Raw genomic sequence first — 17024 nt, 5'->3', positions numbered from 1 at the left:
TATAAACACTATCGACCACATTTAAACATGTAAACCCTATCGACCACAATTAAACACTATCGACCACAATTAAACACTCGACCACATTTAAACATGTAAACCCTATCGACCACATTTAAACACTATCGACCACATCCAAACACCATCGACCACATTTAAACACTCTCGCCCACACCTACACACTATCGACCACATGTAAACACTAGCGACCACACTCAAACACTATCGACCACATTTAAACATGTAAACCCCTCTCGACCACATTTAAACCCTATCGACCACATTTAAACCCTATCGACCATATTCAAACACTATCGACCACATTTAAACTATCGACCATATTTAAACCCTATCGACCACATTTAAACACTATCGACCATATTTAAACACTATCGACCACATTTAAACCCTATCGACCACATTTAAACCCTATCAACCATATTTAAACACTATCGACCACATTCAAACACTATCGACCACATTTAAACACTATCGCCCACATTTAAACACTATAGACCATATTTAAACACTATCAACCATATTTAAACACTATTGACCACATTTAAACACTATCGACCACATTCAAACACTATCGACCATATTTAAACACTATCAACCATATTTACACGCTATCGACCACATTCAAACACTATCGACCACATTTAAACCCTATCGCCCACATTTAAACACTATCGACCACATTTAAACCCTATCGCCCACATTTAAACACTATCGACCACACCCAAACACTATCGACCATATTCAAACACTATCGACCACATCATGTAAACACTAGCGACCATATTTAAACACTCACACAATTTGATACATATCACCATATAGATATAGATTTGTGCTGATTATATTATTACGATCTATCCTTGTATTTAAATTGCGGATCCCCATAAAGGGTATAAATTGCCATCCCCGTATTGGGTTCCAATAGGTTGACTGACTCTCCGTCCATCCTTCGTATCATCTGCTGTTCCAGCGCCAGACAAACGGCGGTGACACTACCGACGGAAAAAGCCGTTACGTCCCATTGTTTGGAGTGAAAGCAGTTTCTCCCTATCCATATAATATATATATATATAGATCTACACATATAAATAGTTTATAAAAGAGTTAAAAGTTTACAAAAACACACTTAAATTACTTAAATTACTAAAAACAACGCAACACGCACGGAGCTACTGGATAAGCGTCCTACTCGCGTCGGCGCCATGGCAACCGACGCGAGTCTGCGAGTGGACGATCTGAAACTAAATCTGAAACTAGATTTCTTCTTCGAAGGTCGTGCTCCACACAGAACCTCCTCACCGTCATAACGGAGCACTTCGGGGCACCAGATTGCTTTAGAGCGGTACTGATCGCGTCGTGTGTCATTCCAGTGTCAAATAGTTCACGAATAAAATCACCATAAGGTTCAAGTGCGGCCATAACTACACTCTAAAAAGTATATTTTTGAAAAGTTGAAGTAAAGCAGTTTTGAATAAGTTTGATTCAGATTTCTGCTTTAGCGACGGCACTGTACTTTTGTGTATTATATCAAATTGAAATTGTACTTTATTACATTGACCTGCTTTTCTTATGCAAATGAAAGCGCTTAAATTAGGTTTCCCTGTCTAACGTCATGACGTAGACGTTTATTTGTTGAACGTCAACGTCTTTTCCAGCCAGATTTCTGTAGCTGAAGCTGACATTTTTTCTCCTCGTCAATCTCATCATCCACGCGGTCAAGGTCACTCTGAAAAACGGTACGTTTAATGTAGACAAAGTCATGTTTTACCAATTTTATTTGTCAGATAACAAATGTTCTGCCTGTATGGGTCAAAAAATGTACGTCTTAAGGGTTAACTTTAGTTAACGAACTGGACCGGACCAGCTTGTTAAGGTGCCATGCCTTAATTCCGACGACTCATTGTTCCGACGTCTCAATGGTCCGAAATATTTCCCATTAGATCGACATGCCACTAATGCCGACGGTTCAATTTTACGAAAACTTAACCCATTGTTCCGAAGGGCCGTTTGTCCGATAAGTCAAACAAGAGTGTGACGACCCCGCCTACTTATTGACTACCTATCTTCATTAAGGTGATCAGCTGATGACATCAGCTGGATCTGGAGCACCTGGGACCGGTGCTCCAGCCGAATAAAAGAGCAGCTGATTGCCTGTTGTGGGCGCTACTCCTTGGCTCCTTGCAGGCGTCCACACCTTTTGGGGTTTTCGTTGGCAGTTTTGTTTAGTTATGTTTTGTACGGAAATAAACCTTTATTTTATATTGGTAAATGCACCGTCTCTCCCGTTTTTGTCATCGCCGTTGAGCCGGGTTGTGACAAATGGGGGCTCGTCCATTCGGTTTGCGCAATAGTTGAGTGTAGATTTTGTTTGGCCTTTGTTTGTTTGCCTTAAGGGTAAAACGGTTGTTGCTCATTTTGCGAGTGTTTTTCCGTAATTAAGGGGAGAGTTCATGGTGCATATGGGCTGACGGATCAGGGTGAGTATCTGGGTCGCTCATTTAATTTATGCCATTAACAAAAGCCGGTTGACAAGTGTTGTCCTCAGCGTGTGGGTCTTAGTGCGGTGCGGAGTTTTCCCTGGTAGGCATAGCGGCGTTCCCCTTTGGGTTCGTTGCGGGGGTCGTGGTAGTGTTGTGGCGGCATAGTGGTTAAAGCATTGTCTTGGGAGCATGTCCGTGATTTCGGGGGAGTTGCTGGCTTGCTAGTCGCTTTCCCGGGTCAGCGGTCTCTAGTGCATAAGTACCCGCCACTGCCCGCTGCATGAAGACTAGCCGGGAGTTTAGTTAGGGGGTTGATGTTTAGTTAGCGGGGAAACTCCAAACTGGCATCCTCTTAGTGCGCACGGGGACACTTCGCTGTCTTGCTGGTCCGGTTCGGGCATAACGGTGTGTTTTGCTTGGTCCTAGTGGGTGGTTTTGAGATGGCTGAATGTGAAGCGTTTTTGAGCGTGTTTCCGCGGCGAGGGGTTGGTCTGATGAGGACTGTGCTCTGCTGCTCCAGTGCGTCCTCACGGGTAAGGCGCAGGGGGCATATTCGTCTATGAGCGCGGCTGATGGCAGTAGTTACGTTAAAATAAAATCTGCAGTGCTGAAGGCTTATGAGCTTGTGACTGAAGCATATCGCCAACGTTTTCGGGCTTGGGAAAGGGAAAGTGGCCAGACCAATGTTGAATTTGTTCGGGATTTAACTACCCATTTTAAACGTTGGTTGGCTGCGCTTGATATATCTGCTTTTGATGAGTTGTGTGAGTTAGTAATTTTGGAGCAGTTTAAGAATACGCTACCTGGTTTGATTGCGACCTACATTAGTGAACGGAAGGTTGCCTCTGCTGCAGAAGCGGCTGTGTCAGCAGATGAGTACGTGCTGCTCCATAAGGGCGATGTGAGAGCGCACACCCGGCCGCAATGATTCTGGCTGGGGTGGAAACAGGCGAGGTGTTGCGGCGGCTGACCAGATGCGTTCCGGGGGCTGACCAGATGCGTTCCGGGAAGTCTGGCATGCTTAGATCCGAGTCTCACTCACGGAGCAGTTTTGACAGCAGTAGAAGCTGTAACTATTGTCACGAGGAGGGACATTGGAAGGCAGATTGCCCTGCATTAAAGGCTAGGCACCAGGTATTGTGAAGAGTTGGTTGGTATGGAAAAGGGATGGTTGGTCGGTATGGAGATGAGTTGGTTGGTATGGAGATGAGTTGGTTGGTATGGAGATGAGTTGGTTGGTATGGAGATGAGTTGGTTGGTATGGAGATGAGTTGGTCGGTATGTGGGAGGAGGTGCGGCCCTTGTGGTTTACACAGATCATAATCTTCTGACCTTTTTAAGGTCATTGCGGTGTCCGAATCAGGGGTTGATGAGATGGGTTTAGTTTCTGCAGGGATATGATCTTGATATTTGGCATATCAAAGGGGTGGATAATGTCATTGCCGACGCGCTGTCAAGTGCTCCTTTGCCATGAGTGAATGTGACTAGTGGTGCCATTTCATGCTGTTTGTGTTGTGTTCTTCTGTCCGGTCTGGCACATTATAGGCCGACGGTTCAATATGCCGAATAGGCCTACATAACCGTCGGCCTAATGCGCCTTTCCAATGGGAAATATTTCGGACCATTGAGACGTCGGAGCAATGAGTTGTCGGAATTACGGGCAGGCCCCCTAGTTAAGTCATGCTAACTTTAGGTTAGCTTAACATGTTCGATGCATTTAACGGATTTTGTGAAATGTGTTAACCATATGTTCAAACCACTGGTGTGCTAAAGGTAATGTGGCATTAAAAATTATAGTGATCGTTTTGCTATTAAAAGATCAGTAGCAGCAGCGCTCTGCTGCTATTTCATTTAGCATTTTTCTAAATTAATGACATGTGCAAGTAACTTCCACGCGGGGCTCTCCTGGTGTAATATTGTTACTGAAAGTAGTCTTAAGTTTATGTATGTCATACTGTGTACTGGTTAAGCTGCTTATTTGCACATTAACACAGATACATTTAGGCTTACATGTGTTTGCAACTGTGCTGCGCAGTTCTGTTAAGATGTGTGTGGGGGTGGGTGTTTTATTGCCGCCATCGTCTCCGTTAACGTATTTAGTGAGACACAGGCGACGAGAGAGGGTGCATTTCGTTCTCATGAAGCACAGTGGTGAATCCGGCCGCTAATTAAACAACACCACTGCTCTGCTGCTATTCCTTTTAGCATTTTTGTCAGTTTGCTAGCGGAGAGTTGGAGTAAACCTTTGGTTAGTAACCTTGTGCGAGGTAGTCTTGTGGTGTAATACCGTTACTGAAAGTAAACGCACACAAGTCATGTAGTTTACTGGTTATGCTGCTTATTTGCACATCAGCGTGGATACTTAAAGGCATTTATTTTACGGTCAATGTGGTTAACCCCTATAAGGGACGTCGGACTTGTGGGCTAGCATCGGAGAAATGACATGAATCGAATTTCTCACTCGGACAATTGCAGTTGTCCAATTGAGGAGCAGAGTCGAACTATGGCTGTAATCGGATTAAAATGTGCATGTTAACGTACTGAATGACGAAGCCCTGAAGCAGAGCTTCGGGCCAACTACATTGGCTGGCTGCTCATGTTGCATTGTTTTCTCCCTCTTTCCCACATTTGCGGAAATTAACCTGATTGTCAAGCTCAACACTGAATTGAAACATCACCACTCCCTTAATATTAATTCATTTTCTATTTGCTCTTCATGATTCTTTCCCTGATTGGTGGTGGTTACATCAGCCCTGGACACAACTCATCAAACTACCCAAAGGTAAGTTAAACTGCAGAATTAGAGTGCTAAAGACAGTGATTTTTTTATGGCTTTAATGTCATGAAATGTTTGGTCATACCATCTGAACCGAAATCAATTTCAACAGTTAAGGTGGAGTGCAAATTACTTCCAATGGGCATGTGTGTATTTCCCTTAAGCCAGACTTGATAACTGTATCCCTTAAGGCACAGTTTCTCAATCCTCTTAAAAAAAACAATTCAGCATCATGAATACAGAGATATGTTATTGCCAAAAAACTATTGAAATATGTTCTGTAATATTTAAACAATACCTGCATGTTGTGGAATTTATTGTCATTTATATTAAGGTGAATGGTAGGCTATTACAAACTACATTTACACTGTTGCTGTCTTTGATGCCTCAGTCAGATAGGAATGCAGTTTCATATTTATCATACCATTTACAACGATCACCTTTTACGCAGTCCGTGTGAATAAATATTAATTTGCATGAAGGACATTGTTGATCTGGTCGTCAGTCCCATTCAAACCCAGGACTCCATTGCATATCTTGATTTTAAGATCTCTGAGCACAGAATTAGATTCCAAGAGGTTTTCCCAGACTGTCACCTTAAACCAAAACACAATTTCTTAGAGCATTACCCATATTTGATCCAACAGTTTGGTCCACTAGTTTCCCTATGGACGATGCGTTTTGAAGCAAAGCATAGCTTTTTTAAAAGAGTTGCCAGGAATATCAGGTGCTTCAAAAATGTGCTACTTTCCCTTTCAGAGAGACATCAGTATCAGATTGCCCATCATTTGCATGCATGTAGCTTTACCAGACCTCTATTGGAAGTGACAAATGTTTCCACTGTACACATCGATGTTCTTAACAAGGACATTTCAAATGCTCTGAGACGGATGTCTTCAGATATGGACACAGTGGGCTTGGCCAAAAGCGTGACATATGATGGACTAAACTACAAGTGTGGAATGATCTTGATCCAAGGCTCACTAGGAGGACTGCCAGAGTTTGGTGAAATCATCCAAATGGTGATACTGCAGGACAAGTTGATCTTCATTGTGAAGAAGCTCATTGGATGGTATATTGAACACTATAGAGCTTTTGATCTCAAACCATCCCCAGTCGAGAAAGTGGATCTTATTGAGCCACAAGAACTACATGATACATACCCACTGGCAGACTACAAAATTGGAGGGATGCGTCTTGTCACATTGAAAAGATATATCCATGTTTAAAGGATGAGCCCTCTCCATGTAATCTTGTTTTATTTTGTTCTCAATACATTTTATTTTTCATACCGAAAGCCAAATGTGGTCCACTTACAGAAGGTAAATTACAGGACATCAATTATAAAAAAATGTATTGATTAAAAAGGGATAGTTCAGTATTTTTTTATTTGCCTCACACCTTATTGTGCTTTTGCTCTCTTTTCAGACTGCCATGGCTCATTCCACAACTGCCAGACTTAAAGTGATTTTGGGGGACAACAACATTGAAAAACTGACACTTCCCAATGGAATACCAGAGTCACTAGATGACCTCATCGGCACGATAAAGAGTACGTTCGGATTAAAGTGCAGCTTGAAACTGCAGTACATGGACCAAGATTTTGGCAATGACTTTTTCAATCTGAACTCTACTGCTGAACTCCAGGATTTGGGGACAATCAAGGTCATCCAGCAAACAACGTTGATCAGTGCCACTGCAGCCTCTGCTTCTGTTTCTTCCGAGTCGGATGACTGTGTTTCACTGGCATCAAACGACACTATACTGCTTTCATCCCCTGAGTCTCTGTCATCTCGAACCAAGCAGTGGCCAGAGGAATTTCCAATTCCTCAATTTTCCTACGACACAGAGTTGCAGTTAGTGAAAGGTAATTCTGAGTGCCAGGTTGGAAACAAGTTTTTGACCTTGAGCTCCCGAATAAAATCTGATATCTTGAATAGAGTAGTTGAAGAAATTTACCGATATAAGGCCTACCCGGAGGATGCACATTTCTGCACAGTTGCAGAGGCCTTAATCAAAAAGCACCCTTGTTTAAAAGAGCCTGGCTCATTCAATGGCTGCTACGGCTGGAAACAGCGACTGAAGTACAAAATGGGAAACTACCGGACTCAACTCAAAGTGCTGGGGTGTCCAGAGCTGTCAGTAAATTCCCTGAGATCGAAATCAACGATGGATGCTTTCCCTGCTAAAAAGGTGAAGAGGCCAAAACGAGCCAAAGCCAACTTCTATCCATCCTTCCCTACTGGAGAAACTCAGGACAGCATGGAAAAAGAGAGAATAGAACTTCTGACAGATGTCAAGATAAGGAACAATGAAAGGGTAATCACGGACAAAATGGCTTGCACGTTTGCCTACAGACGACAAGAGGTGGTCAACCAAGAACCCAGCATTCAAGACATTAAAGACCGGTGGTCTGCCTTGTTCCATCAGAAAGAGGTATGGTAACAATGGAACTGAAATGACTCTTGAATTGAACATTGTTTATTGACAGAATTTACATATTCAGTTAAACTTTTCGGTGCATTGACATTTTGCCTGTTGTGTATGCAGGCTTCAGTGTTTACGTTGTTAAAACTGAGATTGTATGTGAGGTAATTTGCATTTCCTTTTTATTTATTCACTGTCATTTGTTTTAGATCAATGCAGAGTTCCTGAGGCTCATGGCTGTTCCTCTTGAGGATAAGTTCTTCGCCCAGTTAGACATCCACTCAAGTCAGCTAATCAGAGTCATCCGTGCCAAAGGTGGATCAACACGCCAAAAGAATGCTGACATCATGGACATTTTGGACCAGGTACATCTAGAGCATCAAAAGTAACAAGTTTCCTTGGTTGCTTAGAGGGTGTCACAGTACCCCTATCTATTAAAGATGCATCATCCGGATTAGCTTAGCGCCGGTAGCTAAGGGGAGCAATAAGCGTGCCTCCGCTGGCAGCAAAGAAGATGAACTAAACTAATCACTACACGCTCCTGTTGTTTATTTACCAAGTTATGTTATGCTCGTTATTTCTGGCACGTGTTATTTTAGAACCAAATGCATACCAGTAGGAAACCGCATGGGATGTAAACAAGACGTCAGTGACTATAAGGAGCAGAAGAGAGGTTGCTGTGAAGATCCAGAACCGTTTAGATTTATACATTTTCAGTTAGGGGCCACAGTGCTCCTAGTGAAAAAAGTTAGTCTGGAGCCCTGACCTGTCTTCAGAGATTTTGAAGATTAAATTAATCAAGATTTTATTGTCCTAGACTGAGGACATTCATCTTCGAAGGGAGTGTGTCCTGAAAGCCCTCATCATCTTCCTCGGCGAGGATGCAGATGACCTGATCAAGGAATATCGTGTACGTTTCTACAGCAATTTGCATTTCAGCTCATCTCATCATTTTTATCCTGTAAAACATAGACAATTTTGTCAACTATAATTACTGAAACCTGTTTGGATTGACTACATGTTGTATTTATAATATATGTAGTGATTCTTGCGTAGAGCTACTGGTGAAAAGGTCGGAGTCCTGCAAAACATCAAGACACAAAGTACTTGACCCTGTCATGATACCAGGCTTGGCCAATAATGAGATGTGTGGCTGAGCCTATAAAGGGCTCCAATCCATAAAGCACTATTCAGTGAAATGAAGTCGATGTGATTTTGCAGTTGTCTTTTACTGCGAGGCGTGAATAAAAGTGCAAAGTGATGACAGTGATGTTTTGTGTCATGTACTTCAGGACTCTGGACCAGAGGACATTCAAAGGGATCTGGAGAATCTCACTGTGGCAGTGTTTGTCATTCGAAAGGACGGGGAAGGACCGCAGGAGCCACCTGAAGACATAGGCATTGTCATCGAGGGCGTGAAGGTGTTGCATGGACTGACTTCAGTTGCCTCAGCTTGTGCCCTGCTTCTAGGTTTGCTATATGCACTTAACCTTGCTTATCCCAAACCCCTTCGTTTTACTTTCGAAGTGCTCCAGAAAATCATCATGCACCTTGAGCAACACAAGATGTCTCCCAAAGTCCAAAATCTGTATGGCAGACTTCAAAGCTCGCAGTAATGACACACATCACAATTGATTCCTTTTCTGGACCCAAAAATGGCCTAGGGAAGAACAATGTTAAAGGATAAATCCGGTGTAAAATGGATCTGGGATATGTTTAATATGATAACGAGATGGTATGTTCGTTTGGGTGAAAAAACGCATGTAGACGCATTCTTAAGTTGGCTGTTTTCAGCCGATTCTACCATCGGTAGAATCCACGCTATAAACTTGGAATCATGGGGGCATCGTCTCATGGTAAAAATGAAATCGCTATTTTAAACCACTTAAAAGGCTAGAGGTAGCCCGACACTTCTTTGGTAGTATAATAAGGGTCTTAAAATATAAAACAAGGCACTGATAACTTTGTAAGTGTACAGATTGTTTATTAAAAATGACATTTTATACACACAATACCATCAGTAGTTCATCTTTCGACGCCATTTTGTATTTAAGACTAAGTATCTTGGCGAACATGGAGCATGCGTATTGTTCACGGATGTCACAAGCTCTGTGTTCGTCAATCGACCTATCGAGTCTTAAATACAAAATGGCGTCGACGGGTGAACTACTGATGGTATTAAGTGTGTATAAAATGTCATTTTTAATAAACAAACTGTACACTTACAAAGTTATCAATGCCTCTTTTTATATTTTAAGACCCTTATAATACTACCAAAGAAGTGTCGGGCTACTTCTAGCCTTTTAAATAGCGATTTCGTTTTTACCATGAGACGATCCCCCCATGATTCCAAGTTTATAGCGTGGGCTAAAAACTTAAGAATGCGTCTAGATGCGCTATTTTGCTCCCAAACGGACATACCATCTCGTTATCATATTAAACATCCCAGATCCATTTTACACCAGATTTATCCTTTAAGACATGGGGCCTGTGAAACTCGAGCCTCTTATGGTTTTTTTGCCTTTGTGTTTAAAGAGACAAATATTCTTCAAACCAAAAGATGATACACATTGATTTTGTTGCAGGTTTATCGTAGAAGAGTTTTCTTCATTTTCTGTTCATGTTTCCATGTGTTTTCAAAATAACAAAAAATACAATCTGTTAATGCTTAGAGCTCAAATACCTTACTGAGGTGTTACTGTTAGTGTCATCCATCATTCAAATGTATTTTCAAAATATATGATAAAATTGCGTTATAATAACTATAATAGGATTATTTTTTTGGTGTTCTATAGAGGTGTTCTATATGGTTAAGCTAACCCAATGCATGCAGTTACAGGAATGGTTAAGCAATTGAAAATGACAAAAATATTTTTGTAGTATAAACTGTAAATTTTACCTGTATGCATTTAATGTGAAATGTGTTGGAAGATATCGGCATGTTGTGTTTTATACTTTCATATAATAAAGTATTTAAAAAAAAAAAAAGAATTGAAAATGTGATCTTTTTTTGAAAGCCAACTTAAAATTTTAATTGTAAGAAAGTATTTCAATTATGTTGAGTAAACTTACATTTTACATTAAGGTTACTTTAAAAATATTCTTAACCTCAAGTCAGAATATTGGGTTCTAAGGAAGCAGTATCTTACTTTAGGATATAGCAAATAATTGAGTTGGAAAAAAAGGAAATTTTAATTTGTTGTGCATTAATTTTAAGTTTGATTGATGCAAATTGTTTATTTGAAAACTAACATTTTAGTCATTTGATCCGACTTAAAACAATTGGGTTAGTCGAACTTGCTATTTTTATTTGAATAAACTTAATTCATTTACGTGTTACCAATTGAAGTAATTCAATTAAGTTGATCCAACTATTTTCTTTTTACAGTGTAAGGCTAAATATAATTAGACAGTCTATTGCTGGTTTAGGTGGTTGGCTCTTTTTTCTTCGCTGCGTTCTGCCTTCTGGTGTAGCCTATAACTATAAATGTATCTATTTTTGTTTTTCTGTTTCGGGTTTAAAAAACCAACACACAAAACACAAATAAAATGCTGATTTTTTGTTTATTCCTTTTGCCCTGAAAACGATATCATTTTTTTTGTTCTGACTTTATTCTCAAAATTCTGACTTTTTTCTCAGATTTCGGACTTTTATCTCAGAATTCTGAGAGAATAAATCAGAATTCTGAGATTAATGTCAGAATTCTGAGAAAAGTCAGAATTCTTAGTATGTTAGAACAAAAAAAATTATACTATAGTTTTACTATTATTTTATTAGAATTGTACTGCTGTATTTTTCTAACTGTACAGTTAAGCACCTTGTATTGCAACTTTGCACAAAAGGTGCTATATAAATAAAGTTTGTATTGTATTTGTCAGACACAATTGGCGTCACACGTTAAACAATTGTTAAGATTGAGATTTTTCTGTTTGAAATGTTTTCTCATCCTTAAAATTAAGCATGTTTATACCATATCTTTGTATAATTGTATCGTTCATTGTACGTAACTACCCAAATTTGTATGTTCCAATACTTGAAATACCTTGCCAACCAATGTTTACTCTTTGTCCCGTCCATTACCATTTACTTTTAGGACATTTAGCAGACGCTGTATTTTCTATCATTGCAATAAAAAGATGATATTGACTCTTTCGCCCATTCAAATTGTGGTTGGGTGCAAGCAAGGATTTTGCAAGGGGCAAACAAGGTTAAGAAAGGTTAAAAGCCATATAAGCTTACAAATACATTTTATTTTCTACAAAAAGGAGCCTGTTAACAATATAGATCATAGGAAGATAAACCGAAGATTGTTCTGGTGAAATAACGCCTTTTGTCAGCAGAAAAAAAAAGTCATGGCTGGTGAGTAATGAGTGACTTAGTTCATCATGTCACAATTTAGAGACGTCTTATCTTTATACAATATATATTAATAATATATACACCTTTATATTTATGAAAAATTCTGCTGATACACCGTTGTCGGATTATGAATGTGTGTATAAATGAGAGGCAATAATTGTAAAGCCCTTTCGGTGGCCGCTTGTCTAAAAAGCGCTATATAATGCAGTCACTACCATTATCCTCTACAGTATTGACAGCTAAAGACTGGTAAATACTTAGCTGAAAGTTTGGCTATGGTCAGGAAATAGACAAAACAAGATGTGATGTAACGGTTTCAACACAACACGTTTGCATTTAGTTCCCCAACATACTTCCCCCTCAAGGGTTTTTCAGTGCTCTTTTAACAATTGTTGTTGAAATGAACAAGTTTTTTCATGCCGACAATCGGCTAGTTACTATTTAAGGAAATGTTTGTTTGAATCACATACAAACATATCGCCTTGAACAAACTTCCTTATTCATAAATACATGAGCCAACAAACGAAGGCCAGAGAACAAAAACACCTAAGCACTTATGTTTATGTGTTGAATAACACCAATCTAAAATAAAACATGCACAGCATTGTTTTGCTAGAAACACCTGTTCATTATTATAATCCGCCATCAGCAGCCTCTTGATGCTGTATGAGTGAGCTATTTCCCGCTAACAACACAGAATGTATTTTCACCTTCAGAGCTGTAGTCACCCAGTACTCACATAAAGTATCCCTATTTCATTGTGGACAAAGTAATGTTTACACTCTTGTCTGTCCTACTTTTCTCCTTGTGAAGAATAAAAAGCCTACTCAACAGTTTATTTTTGAAACAAACAAATGCACACACACGAGCGCAAAAATGCAGACTTGCACACACTAAATGGAGTTGTCAGGCAAAGGCTCCCTTGCATGGATATGTATTGAAAAAGTAAGGTCTACAAAGGAGAGCCAGTTTGGCTGCCGTGCAATACATCCTCCCTAGAAACCCAGAGGTCCTCTGCTTAACCAGGGGGTCTGTCGCTACCTTCCACAGATCATAGATGTCCTCTATGTGACCATGGGACGTCATCATTTGATCGTAGATGCACACGTGATAGGGTGCCTTGCCTTCCCCTGAGAAGTACAAATGTTCCTGTGGGGAAACGCCCATGGAGTGGGCGCATATCCCCATGAACACGTCATCTATGTAGATGGTGGCATTGAGTTTGAGAGTGGCCTGATAGATCTTCTCCGCCACATCCCTGGAGACCACATACCCGGCCCCTGCTGTGTAGTCTGGGTAGGTGGGCCACGGGTACATCTCGTAGGGCACATAGTACTTGCTATCCTTGTCACGAATCGGCGGGGCCCCCCGGTGCACGCGGCCGATCCAAAAGTCTTTGACCTCTTTTCTTGCCTTTTCCTGCAGGTAGCCTACCAGGTTGGGCATGTGAACGAAGATGTCGTCGTCGGCAGTCATGACGAACCGGGCTTGGGCGCAGCGGGTGTGCGCCCAGTGAAACTGCTGGATGAGCTTCAGGGTCAGATTGTGAAATGTGTCTGCGAAGTCTTGCTGGATCAAATCTCCATTGAGTCTGTCCTCTTTGACGAGCTTGTCCTGGACTATGGCTTTGTGGCTTTTGGTCGCGAAAGACCCCGCTTCTTTGGTCCCAAAAGACCCTCCTAGGGTGGTCCCGGGGGCCCCTAGCACAAAGACCACCTTCACGTCAGCCCCGAGGGTTTGGAAGATGTAGCTCTCGTTGCCCCAGGTGGAACGGATTGCCTTGCGCCTCTTGGTGTTCTCCGGAGAGGTTTTGACAAACAGCAGGAGGAGGACATCCTGGTTGGCGCACTTATCCTGGTGGTCCAGCAGGTAGCGGTAGTTGCTAAAGCTCAGAGCCTCCTCCTGGGGAATGGTGAAGCTGTCTTTGATGAAGGTGAAACGGTTGTCCAGGAAGCGGTATGAGTAGGACTTGACGTGGCTCACCAGACTTTGGTCCAGCTGTTCCCAGCACACCATCATAAGGGATAGCACCAGGCACATGGTCAACAACTGCACACGCTGGCACCTGCGCATCTTACGAAAGTTCATGAACATCCTGGAATATTTTGGGTTTTCCTCTCACTCACTCTGCATAGGTCTTGTCAGGTCCTGGAGGCAGCATTAGGGATGATGACCCCGGTGACGCGTGAATCGCGGCGTGTGCGTTGCCGATTGTGGTGAATCGGCCTGCTCTCTGAGTATTCCATCATAAGTTTGGCACATGCGGCAGTAGATGGTTGTTGGTTTACACTCCGATGGGGGTGCATCTTGAATTAATTAGCCTCCGTTTCCATGGCTCTGAAATTGAACACAGAGTGCATGTTTAGTGGGGATTAAATTTAAAAGTGGAAACAGCTATATCTTATCAGGCTGTATCAATAGCCAGACAAGCCACACTTCAACTGTCATAGTGGAAGTGACTTCAAATCAGTCATTTGAATTCATCTCACCATTTCAATTAATAAGTAATCAATAAAGGCTGAAAACTATTTCAACACAACTTCATAAAAACGCACATTAGTGAATCAGCCGTACCGATAACAATAATTCCAAAAAATCAGCTTAAGAGTGGAGGTTAAACAATGCGACCCGAGACCCGCCACTCGTAGGGCGTTACACCGTGACACAGCCGCAGCATAAGCTGAGAGAGCCAAAAGTCAGGGGGAGCAGTGAATGCAACAGCCAACACAGCAGGGGCAGGCCATAATAGAGGGCTTTAAAGGTACGCAGCCCATGAAATCGCTGAGAGCTATGGAAAGCTTTTGGACTCAATGGAGGATGGCAGAATAGCTCCGGGGGCCACAGTACAATGAGAATAGCCTGCTTCCGCCCAGGCCCTAGGCTAAAAACTAGGGGGGTGTGGACCTGGTGCCTAGGACTCCCAGCGCACCCTGAGTGGCTTGGCACTAATGGGGTCATTGGCTTAGAATGTCTCTTTCTCTCTTTCCGTCTTTTTCCATCCTACTCCCCTTCCTCTCGCCATCTCTCTCTCTCTCTCTCTTTTTTCTGTATCCAGCCCTCCATTTCTCTCTGCTCAGCTTCGTAATGAGATCAAGATAGGTTGCCTACTAACCTTTGCTTCACATCATCACTCATAAGCAGAGTAATCCACAGTCGGCCCCGCTGTAGGTTGAAATCACTCATTTGTTCTCACAAACGATGACACTCTTGCACAATACTGCTGATATACATAACGATAGACCAACCATCGACACCAGTCAGACTGGGACCAAAGCAGTGTGGATGTTCTTGTCTTTGACCAGTGTGGATCTCAGAAGCTGTAAATGGGTGTATAGGCAACATGGTAGATAACAGCCGACTATACTATTGGATAGTCAAGACACATCAGTGCTACATGCTCCAATACATGCAGGTGATTCCATCAATGCTATCCTTTCATGATGGGCAGAATGTTGTTCAGCCAATATTCATCATGGTACGGATATAAAGTGGTAGCACGAAAGCAAATTGTAAAGCACTTAAAAACTTTAAATAATTAACAGCATGAGTTAAAAAGTGTCTTGGACTTTAGGTTGAAGCTTGAGTCGACAATGATCGAGTTTGTTTACTTTGCCTTCAAGAGAAGATAGGGATGACGAGATTGGTTGGTTAGCCACCATACCACCCTGTTGATCCTATACCATCTTCATGTTAACTCGTTGGATCAGCCTGGGTTGGAGGCCAAGGTTGAAATCTATTTTAAAGCGTGTACGTTTTTAGAGCTGTTTGGGCAATTGGTTTAAGGGGGAAAGATGGTGATCGCATCACCTCACGAAACAGGTGCTAACGGTCAACTGACACCAATGTTAAACATGTCATTTGACCCTCCCTTGTTCTACTCTGAAGCGCAACACTTTCCATAGGGTCAAATGTTTCATATTTAACGCTTCACCGCTGATGACGCGAAGTAGGTAATATACATTTCTGAAAATGTGACCCTGATATTCTCTTGAAGGAATTAACTCCTGACTGTTACTCACCGAGAGGCAGGCTACTTTCAACACTGAACTTCAACTTAACATTCGCTTCGGTAGAAGCACACGTAGAACTGAACTGAATTTAGCGCTATGCTATCATTTCTTCTTTCCAATTGGGTCACAATTTAAAAGGTTTCCTTGTATAAAGGGTACAGGCTATATGAGCGCAGGGTGCTGTGTGGTCCCAGAAACTGGTTGGATCAGTCCCATTACTTTTAAACAAACAATCAATACCTCCAACCTGAAAAGCCTTCTAGTGTATATTGTACCAACCCCCCATCCCTTCCTAGCCTTTTAAAGTAAAGAGGAACGATCCCCAATCGCATAGCATTTTTCCAAAGTCACAAGTCAACTTGTATGCCTAGACGGGCGAGAATGGAGAACGGGGAGCGGAGAGAGGACAGGAGAGAGGAAAGGGAGGAGGAGAGAGGGGGGTTAAGACTTCGATCACTCACCCGTTAACCTGTTGTCTGTGGTCCGGGGATCCGAGCGTCAGGGAGAGGAGAGCCTGTGGGATGAACGGTCTTCTTAGTCTTCGTCCAATCTGCGGTCTTGATGAGGCGGAGATCAATATCAATTATTCCTTGTTTGTCTGTAAAGATGGCATGTTTGTGAGTGGTTTCGAAAGTTTGTCGGCAAGTGTAGGCCTACTTGCAATGCCCTGAGTTTGCGTATGGGCATATGTGTGTGCGTTGGGAACGAGAACTTGCTTCCAAATGACTTTTCCCTGTCTCTCTCTCTCTCTCTCTCTCTCTCTCTCTCTCTCTCTCTCTCTCTGTCTGTCTGTCTGTCTGTCTTTTTCTCGTCAGGAAGGGAGGAGGAAGCAGGGGCGTGGAAAGGGAAGGGGCTGGGTTGCTCATTGTTTAGTCACCAGTGCCGTGTTCTGATATCCATATTTCCATGAGTACACTTAAACGAAGTACACTATCCGCATTCACTAAGTG

General features: G+C 42.0%; 1 protein-coding gene and 2 long non-coding RNA genes across 4 annotated transcripts; 2 read left to right on the top strand and 1 right to left on the bottom strand.

Moving 5' to 3' along the window:
• The first annotated feature begins 1604 nt into the window (after positions 1-1604).
• On the top strand, positions 1605-6811 carry LOC132463650 (uncharacterized). Its single transcript, XR_009527093.1, has 3 exons — positions 1605-1757; positions 5253-5283; positions 6706-6811. It is a non-coding gene; the product is annotated as an uncharacterized LOC132463650 (long non-coding RNA).
• A 199-nt stretch (positions 6812-7010) lies between these two features.
• Positions 7011-9744, top strand: LOC132463649 (uncharacterized). Its single transcript, XR_009527092.1, has 3 exons — positions 7011-7713; positions 7914-8069; positions 8522-9744. It is a non-coding gene; the product is annotated as an uncharacterized LOC132463649 (long non-coding RNA).
• Positions 9745-11935: 2191 nt separating this feature from the next.
• Positions 11936-16822, bottom strand: b3gnt5b (UDP-GlcNAc:betaGal beta-1,3-N-acetylglucosaminyltransferase 5b). Of its 2 annotated transcripts, none has more exons than XM_060059947.1 (2): positions 16536-16822; positions 11936-14401 (listed from the first exon to the last, which is right to left on the bottom strand). In XM_060059947.1, the coding sequence occupies exon 2, from the start codon at positions 14156-14158 to the stop codon at positions 12971-12973; it is 1188 nt and encodes a 395-aa protein (XP_059915930.1). In that variant the 5' UTR covers positions 14159-14401; positions 16536-16822; the 3' UTR covers positions 11936-12970. The 2 variants fall into 2 exon arrangements, with proteins under 2 accessions (XP_059915930.1, XP_059915929.1); XM_060059946.1 differs by having other exon boundaries at positions 11936-14399; positions 16532-16821.
• Positions 16823-17024: the final 202 nt, after the last annotated feature.

This window comes from Gadus macrocephalus, chromosome 8 (genome assembly GCF_031168955.1).
Source record: "Gadus macrocephalus chromosome 8, ASM3116895v1".
NCBI lineage: Eukaryota > Metazoa > Chordata > Actinopteri > Gadiformes > Gadidae > Gadus > Gadus macrocephalus.
The sequence above is the reverse complement of the archived record's forward strand: the minus strand, read 5'-3'. Positions and strand labels throughout refer to the sequence as shown.